Genomic DNA, 11,628 nt, shown 5'->3' on the forward strand with positions numbered 1-11,628 from the left:
CCAGAAGAGCAAAAAGGAGAGTAGTGAAGGGAACAGGGCAGAACTTGAATCCAGAGTCAGCAGCAGAATTTCTGTGCAATTGAGCCAATCAGCTCCTCTCAGCACTAATTTACTAATGGAAACCTATAGCACATGCTCATTCTCTGGCTCCATTTCTTAATTTTCCTATCTGTTTCTTGGTAGTAGGAACTGCATGTTGATAAAGCAGAAGGAGGTCCTGACTCAAGCCTATCAGGTTTTTCTCTTTGTACTCTTGAACATCTTGAGATTAGAAAGATGGATTTCTTCTGGACCTGGCAGAAAGCAACAGCTCTATCAGGGCCAGAGGAATTAGCTGATACAATACTGCAGCTGTAGGGCTTGAAGCAGTCCAAAAACAGTTACTGGAAACTAAACAAGAGCATGATACACCCTGAAATTCTGGGCAGTGCTTCACTGACATTAGTCAACCAATGCACAGAGCCCCAGCAATTTACAGGAAGGAACTCTGTTCCAAGGATTAGCATAGGACTGGATATCAACACTCCCACACTGCCTCTCAGCTCCATCACAAATCTGCCAGAAGAGACAACACTGATTCTGCTCTGTGCCCCAGCTCCTCTATGTGCAGTAGGGGAATAATCCATGTGTAACTACTCACCAAAATTATCTTCAGTTTTAATTCACATTTGCACTAAAAATTTAAATTTAAAAAAATAAGTGTTTACCAAATTTTGTCTAAGCCCTCATTCCAAATTTGGGTAGTCCCTTCATGGCTCTCAATTTCAGCTCCACTGCAATGCCAAAAAGCAAATAGGAACTCTGGTTTTTGAAGCTGCACTGCATTGCTGCTGGTTTGGGATTTAGGACATCACAGACTGCAGTAAGAGCATCAACCCCCCAGGCTGGGTAACAGCAGGTCCTGGCAGCTGAACTGGACACAAAACCACTCAAGTGCTGTGTGAACTGGATAAGACAAATCTGGAAAACACAGAAATCCATCAAATCTTGATCACATCCCAGCCAAGGCTTTTTAAAGCACAGGTAGACATGAGGAGTGATGCTTGTGATGAACAGCAAAGGTGCTTTCCCATCCCTGAGGTGGAGTGACACTGCTCAAGCAGTTTTCCAGCAAAGCAGGGAGCAGCACAGGCAACAGAAATCTGCAGGTTACAGGTGTGATTCCCTGGAAAACTGATTTACTGGAGGTTGAACAATCACCTCCAAAAGGAACTGAATTTGCAGTTTGCTGGGAGTCTTCAACAAAGGAGCCCTGCAGTCCTCTGGTTGCCAAGGAAAAAAACCTCAGTTTCCAGGCTCCAGCTCCAGGATCCACAGCCTGGAAAAGCAGGGCAGGCCAGGGAGATCAGAGACTGGCAGCAGGCAGCTGCTTTTCTCCATCCCTCCTAGAACATTCAGTCAAACATCTCCCTAAACTCTTGAAAACATCCCCTGCAAATCACCAGCCATCTAAAATTAAAGATTATTTTAACTCTACCCAGACCAACAGGGGGGTAGAATTGTCCTGCCTGAAAAGCTCCTAGCACTGGCATTAAAATTTATTTCAATGAAGGGTTTTTATTATACAGTAAGCAGGGACAAGTTCAGGCTCAGCATTTACAGAGTCTGATGGCTTCAGGTGAGTTCCTCTATGATACACCAAACCTGAAGTATAATGAACAAAACACCATTAAACAATTGCTGGGAGATTTGCAGATCTGCATGGATTGGGATTTTGCTCCAAATGGGTTTGTTTTCTAGCACATATTGAAATTCTACAGCTCTAGAGAATCAAAAAGGGAAGGAAAACTCCATCAGAATATCCATTGGGAGTTCAAGGAAAATGCCCAAACCAAGTATCAGCTGCCCAGTTTTAAAATGGGCATTAATTAAATTTAACATCTGATTTTTTTTCCTCTCTGTTAAATACTCTGCCCTCCTCCCCAAAGAAGTTCTGAACACTTTCCAGACTGGTTCCTTTAAGAGCAGGAAGAGCCCAGAGCATCACAAGAGCAGAGCACAAATGTGAGCACCAGTGGAAAGCATTGAAGGTACACAAGCAGAGCATTCATTATAGATGAGCCCAGCCAGCTGTTTCACCCCAGCTAGGGAAAAAAACATCTCCAAGAAAACCAGCTTTGAAAAGAGAGCTTCTAATCCAGTCACAGAGTGACTACAAGAAATCAGCTGGAGAGCAAAAGGCTGACAGACCAAACCCAGGGGCCTCTCCAAGCAATTCTCTCTAGAGAGACTTCAGGATCCCCCTTCAGAGGGGCACCATAAAGACAAAGACATCAAAAGTAATATTAACTCTGCAGGATAGCTGGAGACATCCAGCACAGTTCAAGGGAAACATCAGGGCACCATCCTAAACATTGTATTTCAATGGAGAAGCAGACCAGGGAGTAGAGAGAGAGGGAGGAGCTGGGGAAAAATAACAAGATAAAATTGAGTTAGATAATGAAGTTATCCAGAGACTTTCTTCCTACTGCTGCAATGCTCCAATAGAGGCTGAGGGAAGAGCAGAATCAGAAGTAATTTTGATTTTTCTGCTGTTGGCAAATAGTGTATCTCAAGCACACGAGTGTGAAGCATAATCACTTTTGATAATAAACATGGTAAATAAACTGAACACAGCTTGCCAATGAACCAGAACAGAATATAAATAAGGAATAAAACAAAACAGCAACATGAACAGCTTCAGAGCTCTTTCCCCATAAAAGCTGGAAGTAGCTTCCTTTCCCTTTCTGGCTAACATGGCACAAGGAATAGAAATTTTGCTTCCAGTCCTAGATTCACCTAAGGAAGTGCCAAAATCCCAGAGAAGATGTTTTACACCACCACAACATGAGTAAGATCAGCAACAAGACCCATGACTTGTGCATAATTACACCAGCAAATTCAGAACTGAATCCACCTGCTCAGCACAGGGCTCCTGGTTAAGACTGCCAAACGTTTTCCATCTGGGACACACCTTGGCATTCCTGTGGGAGAGCTGCTGCTGTACTGCACCAGAGATTGAATACACCTGGAAAACATTCCCTCCTGATTTCCCACCAGGAGCACCCTCACCTGAATGTCTGCCCAGTTCTGACACCCCTTTTGGGGACAGCAGCACCATAGAAATCTGCTCATCCTCAGATTATGGAGCTTTAATATTAATGTTGCTTTCTCCTGTGAATTACAAATCCACAGACCCAGAATATCACCCTTCAGATAGAAAAATTGTCATAACAGGTTTGTTCCCTGCTCAGTAATTTTGAGCCATCAGCATACCAAAAAGACTAAAAACTGCAGTTCTGGAGTTGCTCTTTAAGAGCCACAAGAGTTGGTTTGTCCACACACTGGTAAGTTATCAATAAAAATATGTACCTAGTGTAGGTTTCATGAAAACCTGTTCTGGATGTGGTGTTTCAAACAAGATCTATTTTTAAGTGTGTGCACAGCTACCCATCCTGATAAACTAAATAAAAGATATTGAAAAATCCAAGTTTAAGCTGAATTTCACTCATTAGTGTCTCTCTAAGTGTTGTGGTGGAGCACTAAGGACATGTTAAACACTTTATTCAGCACAAAAACCCCCAAAAGAATGGCACTGAACTGCACCACATCCTAATGCATCAGCAATAACAGAACACCTTCACTTAGGAAAAAAGCATTACATATGGCTAAATAAAAAATATCAGCATTAAAGAATGTGTAAGTGCTCAAATGAACAAAAAGCTCCGGGTAGAAGTGATGCATGACATCAGAAATTTATTTTGAAATCAGCCTCCCATAAAGCTCTACCAGCCCTCCATAGAGCAGCTATTATGGCTTAGTTAAGACTAATTTTGAGCCAGAAGAAGCCTGACTTCCCAGTGTGGAAGAAAGGCACATAACTGCTAATTACACAATAAAATGCTTAAATAGTGTTCACACAACAGCTCAACTTGTCTGCATTTACATCCCATCCAATACAATCCTTCCTGTGCAGCAGGGGATGTTGGAATTGAGTGCTCCCACAGTTACCCATCAGCAAGGCCAATAAAAGTCTGGAATTCCATAGGAAACCCAGCCTTTGTTCCTAACACTGCTAAAGGACTTGGGAATACCAATGCAGCATCCACCAGAGACAGGAAAAAAAATGAACTATCTTGCCCAACAGCACATTCTGAGCTTTCCAAGACAATGCAAACACTACCACTGCTTACTCCAGAGCCAAAATCCTAGAAATTCACATGCAGAAATATCTGGGAAATGCTCTATAAACAAAAACACTTCAGTGATAAGTAGAAATGGAAGCAGATACTTGATAAAGAACTCCAATTCCACAGAGCTACTGTAAAAAAAAAAAATCTACAAGGTCATGCAAGGCAGCTATTTTTGTAGTCCAGCAGAAGAAACAGGGCTGTGGAAAAGACTTTTTTTTGCACTATTCTATATCCAGAAAGACCCAAGCATGGCTAAAAGCTTTTGTGGTTTAAGGCACTGCAGGGAACAGGCACAGCAGAGGAGCTGTGCCAGGAGGCCACTGCTATTTCTGGCTGTCCCTGGTGGGCTGGGTGACCTTCAGGGCACAGGGACAACTTCCCTCAGCCCCTGGGGAGAACAGCCTTTTCCTGGGCTCCAGAGGGACACAGGGATTCCCTTGGGACACTGCACAGGAAAGGCCTCTGGGTTTGTGCTGGGAGCACTCCTTCAGCTGAACAGCTCACTCCATTCTCAGTAACCAAAAAACTGCAGTTCTGACTTACCTGAGCCATTCCTTGGCTTTTAGACAGAGTGCACTTGCTGCAACAAATGAATTAGTCCATTCATCTAATTTTATATGGCTAAAACACCCAAAGAACAAGGTTTACACCTGTTTCTCTCAAGCCATCATTAGTAACAGACCAGTAAAATCCAATAACTATAATAATTCATACAGAGAAGAAATTAATACCTCAAACATTCAATATGAAAAGAGAATCACATTTACCATTTATTACCCACATAAGTTATGGCCTAATTTAGTTTCCCAGTATACATCAGCCTCACCTTTAAACAAAATACATAATCAAACATTAAAAACCTAATTTTATTATATTTGGAGCCACACTGAATTATAAAAATCCCATCATTTTCCTGTCACTTGCTATTGATTCACTGAAACACCATAAATCACCTTCAGCAGTGATTAATGTAAGAATTGTTCATTATCATCATAAATGAGAACAAATCTAACACTTTCCACCAGCATGCATTTTAACAATGTTAAAAAAAAAACCCTGAAGAATGTGATTTTCATTTCCCTTTTCTCCAAAATCTGTCACTGTCAGCTTCCCAAGAACAGCATATCCCAGGAATATCTCAGCTCTCCTACTGGGACACATCTCTGCCTCACTGACAAGCATGTGCAAATCAATGTTAAGGGTTCTTCTCCTAAACAACACTTCTAGTTTGAGAAAAATACTTTTAAAGACATCCTCTTAAAATGGAGAACAGTCTCAAAACACTGACTAAAACATGTTCATTTTATAACTAAACATCAACTGGGCATTAAGACCTAGAACTTTTTTTTTCCCCACAGGTATTTTTAATAGCATTTAGTTCCATTTAAGGGCTATTCTCTGCAAACAATTAAAAATCATATTGGGAAAAGTATTAAATGTCACTTGGTACAGACAAGGAACTTTGGCTGCACCTGATTACTGAAACAATGACAAATATGATCATGAACAATAGAGTTCCCTTTTCCCCTCTACATAGTAAAAATATAGATTTTTCTATGCATTTATACACTAAAGGAATTTAAGTATTGTGCCAGTTAAATCTTAATGCTAATTCTTAACTGACGTTGGTAATAAACACATTCAAATGAAATTAGCATTAGTTTGTAATTAAAACCCATTTCCAAGACAAGCCATCTATATTTAGAACTCTGCCTCTCTCTAGACACAGGAAGAACACTCACTGTGCTGTTATGTGCTTGTGCCTAAAAAATATCCCAAGATTTCACATGTTCAAGTGTCAGCCTGATTTGAAACACTGGATTTTTGGAGTAAACTCTGAATAGTCTTTCTCTAGAAAGACTATTATCTTCCTTTATTTATGGAAAACTAAGCAATTTGTCATCAGAGTTCAGAAGATTCTCCAAGGAAAGCAACTTCCAGCCTGTCCATGCAGGTTGCTATGGCAACAGCTACCATGACTATGCAGGCTCCAACCTTATTTAATGGGTGAAGTGGAAGAAAACACAGGATAATATAATGAAAAAACCTGTGCTGTGAGTGGTCCTGGAAAAAAATAAATACAATAAAGGGCTACACTCCTCTACCCCATTTATCATCAGCTCATGCCTTGGCAAAAAAAAACCAAAAACACCCTCCTCTTTATCAGGAAACCTCAATGTTACAGAAATGGTGCAGCTCTGCTTCTCTTGAGACTTGACAGGTAAAATCCTCTGAAAATGAGCTTTTTTGATCTAAGGATACAGGGTGTGATCTGTGTGAAGAAGCAGCAAAGGGAGCAGAACTAAAATACAGTGAGGAAAGAGACAGATTCTACCATAACAGTCTAAAAATAGATTCTCTGCAAACAGAGCAGGGATGGTTGAGGATCTTCAGGACTAACAGCTCCATCTAGAGTTAAAAACCAAGGGATACCAAAGGAAGCTGAAAGGTAAAAACACCCTCTAAAACATTCTCCTAAGACTTTCCAGCTTTAAAACTTGCTTTTAAATATTGTACATTAAAGTTGCCCAATCCCTGAGAAAATATAAGACTTTCATTACACCAAACTGAATGCAAAATTGAAAGGAAAAATCTGCAAGTGCCCATCTATCCCTCAGGCTTCCTGCAGCTCAGTGACATCCCCACTGCAGTCTGAGGTTTGGGGAATTGGTGCATTTTGCCAGTTCAGTGGGATAGAGCTTTTAGAACCACAGAATATCAGGGAATCAGCCTCTAGCACTTCCAAAGAAATTCATACCCATGTCCAACACAAATTGGATGGTCCAATCAGGGATACAACATTCTGCACATGCAGAACTTTGCAGGCCCCAGTTGTTCATGCTTATTTAAAATTTAACACTGATTTCTGCAGAGCCAGGAGACCCTTGCTCAGCTGTTTGCTCCAGAACAAACTACTTTGCATAGCACATTACATCTGCTCATCCTCTTGTTCCTCCTAAGTTTAACCTTACCTTGCAATCTGCACACACACACAAAAAAAAAATCATTACAGTCACTTTCTTGATGTTGAGCCCGCACTGGATGCATTGTGGTTGTGCCTGCCAACATAATTATTAATATAAAAATAGAAGAAAAAGGGACAGAAAATGGGGAGCTGCTGGAAAACCACAGGGTTAGAGGTCTGCTGCATTCCTGCTCCAGAACAAAGGCAGCCTTTGGCAGTCACTCCATGCTTCTGGCAACACTGGAGACCCTCATGGGCTTTATCCCCACATTTTTTACACTTTCCCTGTATTTATTATCTCAAATCCCTTATTCCTTTCTCCCCCTTAGATTGTTTTGCCTATTTACCTGTAGGACACCTGTATTTTTCAATGGCATCCTTACTCTTTTTAGTCCATGTTCTTAATCCCACTTAGGATCATAAAGAGAAATATTGTTTAAGAGATCAAAACATCAAACCTTGTTTTGTTTTTTAAATCTAGCATTTTAAGTAACATTTAAATCTGGTAAGTCAGTATTATGAATTCACAGCATTATTGAACACATTGATTTGCAACATGAAATAAAGGAGAAGCAACAGAAAAGAACTTTATTTCTTCTGGATCTGTGTCTTCAAACGAGGAAGTAGGACAATAAATAGAAAACAAACCCTGGTTTCTCATGTGATCAGCTTCATGTTCCAAGTTAAATAAAAACGTGGCACCAACACAAATTTATAAAACATTAAGAGATCGGGTATTAACAAAACTCTTTCAAAAACCAAATGTAAATCTGATGTAAGAAAAAAATTATATTTCTCTGGCTTTGTAAATGTTTTGCAGCCCAAGATAAGCAGCCTCGTGTTAAGCACAAAACCAAGGAAAATGGCTTGAAATTATTTAAATTTCCTGACTGGAGTGTGCACAGAGCCAACTTTTCCTTATCCAAGTTCAGGTTTGAAGCAATTCCTGTGTGGGAAAGTGTTGGCAGAATGTGCATTGCTAATTACCCATCTAGAAAAGGAAAGTTCTGCCCTTGTTCATTCTCTGTTGAGAGAAAAAAAACCTCTGAATGGTTTTTTAGAGTTGCCAACATTCTCCCTGTATACACTTGCAAAAAATGATAGTTGGAAGCAACTCAATCAGGCTCTGTGTTTTTCCAGGCATCATTTCCTCAGTGATAGCTTTAAGCTTCGGGAAACTGGCAATTTCATTATTACAATTATTACCCATTCTTTAAAGGACACCAAAATACTTCAAAACTCATTTCCAAATGGCAGAGACTGCAGGCCTTGGCCAAAATGTGTATTTATGTATTAGGTTTTTTTTAAATCAGGAAAATAAATAAATCATACTTAAACCCAGTTTCCTTTAAACTGTTTTTAAGCACAGACTGAGAAAGCATTTCAAGAAGTTCTTCAATCTTTTGATAAGATGAGACATTTTGATGAATTAAAAACCAGATCTTTATGAATAAAAGCTTTTTCATTTCATAAGAAATGAGGATATTAAGGAAATACATTAAACTGTGTAACACTAGAAATGAAAACACAGATTTTTCAAGCTTAAAAATTGTTTTACAGCATAAAGAATGCACCTCCTTACCTTCAAAGCTGAATGAAAACATTACTGACACAGGGATCTACTTATCACTTCGTATTAAAACACTTTTGTAAATGATTTTAATGAGAGTAAGAAAAACCAACAAACATAGAAATACTTACATTTCATTCACTCTCTCTTCTGGGCCCTGAACTTGGCCTGTCACAGTTCCTTGGCTGGTGTTTTTAACCCAGCCAACCACTCCTAATTTCTTGGCTTCCTGTTCTGTGTACTGATTTGGGAAATAATGGGAGAGGACAGTCAGTGCCAGCACAAACACCACAGACAGAACACTTAACCCCCCTACTTGCAAGTGCTACACTTAAAAAAATAAAAATCCTTGAGTGATGCTCATCCTCAGGCATTCAGAGCTCCTGGCAGCTCTGGAGTTGCAGCAGGAACAGCTCATTTTTCAAAAATAACAAGATTTTGATCGTTATTCCCACACCATTCCCTTGTACCTACTTTATTCCTTTCCACTGCTCCTATCACTGCTCATTCGACCCTTCAATCACCACAGTTTTTAAAACTCATTAAATCTGCTACATGTACAGACTTCCTAGTTCCCTTTCAAATCCCTTCCACCTGACTTTCACCCTTTAAATCCTACCTCCAGCTGCTGCATTTCTACTGCTAAACAACAGCAAAGGTCAATCTAGTTACTAGGAAAAAAAAGCATATTCCTGCAATACCAAAAAAATTATGGTTTTCCAGCCACCCAGTTGAAACTCACAAATAGCAAGAGCCAAACTGCAGGTGTGTATGACCCATTCCAAAAGACAAAATGTGCTTTGGGGTGAAATTAAATTTCACCACAATGAAAAACTGGTGCTAACTATGAAGTGTGCATTCCAAGGTGGTTATGAGCAGTTTCTCCAAACTAATTTGCCCAAAAGCACAGGAATGCAGCTGCAAACCTTTTCCTCAGGATTGGCACTGAGCTGGGTGTTCACATGGCTCCAGGTCAGCTCAAAACAAGGCACAGCAAGCTTGGACTTCACCTTTCTTGATAGAATAACTAAATTCAAGGCAAACTCCACTGCAGTCCTCTGCTCATTACCACCTGGCACTATATAAACTACATATAAAATCTCTCAGGTTTAATATTAAGCATGGGGCACAACTTTGAGACAAAAACACTATTTTTGCTTGGTGTCCTCTTGTTTCATGGATTTCTGTGAAATGCAAAACCACCTGCTGCACTTCAGAGCTGCTGGAGTCACTTGCTTAGGGTATGAGCCACAAGGTGTTTATGTGCAGCACAATTGTTTCCCCACATTTTTCCACAGCAACCTTTCTTAAATAAAGATACTGAGTCACCACTTAAAAGATGGTGAAACACCTTGTTTCATATTTAACATTTCTAAAGATCAAGGTGTTACAACATTCTTGTGGCTTTTACAAGTAATCCAAACCACAATCTACACAAGCCACACATTAGTAAGCTTTTAAAAATCCGTTTTAATACAAAAACCATTTTAAGTCTACTCACAGTACTTAACCATCCAACCAAAGTTCAGGCTGGATATATTTACACTCCACAGACCTGCTGCCTTATTTTTAGCATGGGAAATATTATACCATAAAGTAGCTAGCAAATCCTGAATTGCCTTACCATCCTGAAACAAACACCTAAAAAAAGGAAAAAAAAAAAAAAGGAATTAGAATCCCGTGAAAGCGTTATCACCTGTAGGAATTATAATTAATACAAAGGAGCACACAAGCCGCCCGTGGTGTTTTACTATGGAAATTTCAGTGATGTCAATATCAGGGAAACCGACCACAACTTGTGTTTGAGCCTTCCCTTCATCACACGATTCCCGAATTTAAGCGGCAACGGAAACGCCGCAGCGGGTGAATGGGAAGGACGTGAGGGACATTCCCACACAGCCGCACTGACAGAAGCCACGAGCGCAAAGCACGGGGAATGCGAGCTACTACGGACAGAGCAGCTTGTGCTCCAGGGGGATATTTACAATTACGTATAATTAAAGAAAAAAAACACCACAAAGTTTCCCGTCCCGCTGGGACCGCGCGGCCGCTCCCTCCCCGCGCACCCGCCGCCCCTCAGCCCGCCATTACCTTGCACCCGCCCGAACACTTCGTAATCCACGGATTTGAGCGCGCCGGAGGCTTTGGCCAGGCCGGACATGGCAGCAGCGGAGGAAGAGCCGCTGTGGCGGCTGCCGGTGCTCCGCGGACAGCGGCGCCCGGACGGGAGCGCGAAAGGCTCAAGCTTTTCGCGTAAGCGGCCGCCTCACGTGTGGATGGATGGGGCGGGCCGCGGCATCCCGAGCGGAGCCCGGAGTGTGAGGGGAGAACAACCGGCAGCGACGGGGAAACATCGCTGCTGCTGTCGGGGAAAATACATCTGAGGGCGAGGGGTGACACAGCGCTTCCCGTATGGGGAAACGCCGCTTCTTCTGTGAGGGGAGAGCGGCCGAGCCCGAGGGCGGGAACACCGTTCCTGCCGTGAGGGGAGAGAACCCGAGAAGAACGATCCTGCCGTGAGGGGAGAGCGCCCAATCTGGGCGGGAAAACGGATCCTACCGTGAGGGGAGAGCGCACGGCATAGGGGCTGTGAAAACCGTTCCTGCCGTGATGGGAGATAACCCGAGAAAACCGATCCTAGCGTGAGGGGAGAGAGCCCAACCCTGGGCGGGAACACCGTTCCTGCCGTGAGGGAAGAGCGGGCGAGCCCAAGGGTGTGAAAACCGATTCTGCCCTGAGGGGAGAGCGCCCGAGGCGCGGAACACCGATTCTGCCCCGAGGGGAGAGCGCCCGGCCCCGAGGGTGAGAAAAGCGATCCTACCCGTGAGGGGAGAGCGGCTTAACCCCGGGGACGGAAAAACCGTTCCGGCCGTGAGGGACACGGCCCCGCGTCCATGAGGCGCTGCCCTACAGAGCCCTCA

At 42.2% G+C, this 11,628-nt stretch overlaps 1 protein-coding gene across 1 annotated transcript in view; it reads right to left on the reverse strand.

Annotated features, from left to right (window-relative positions):
* ACYP2 (acylphosphatase 2) overlaps positions 1-10,989 on the reverse strand; it is a 30,605-nt gene extending 19,616 nt beyond the window's left edge. The window contains exons 1-3 of the mRNA XM_079297722.1: positions 10,799-10,989; positions 10,332-10,348; positions 8,839-8,948 (exon numbers count right to left, since the gene is read on the reverse strand). Of these exons, the coding sequence (XP_079153848.1) occupies positions 8,839-8,948; positions 10,332-10,348; positions 10,799-10,868 (197 nt within the window). The 5' untranslated portion in view covers positions 10,869-10,989. The remainder of the gene's footprint in view (positions 1-8,838; positions 8,949-10,331; positions 10,349-10,798) is intronic.
* Between the last annotated feature and the right edge of the window lie 639 nt (positions 10,990-11,628).

Source organism: Erithacus rubecula (assembly GCF_903797595.1).
Source record: "Erithacus rubecula genome assembly, chromosome: 2".
NCBI classification, from domain to species: domain Eukaryota; kingdom Metazoa; phylum Chordata; class Aves; order Passeriformes; family Muscicapidae; genus Erithacus; species Erithacus rubecula.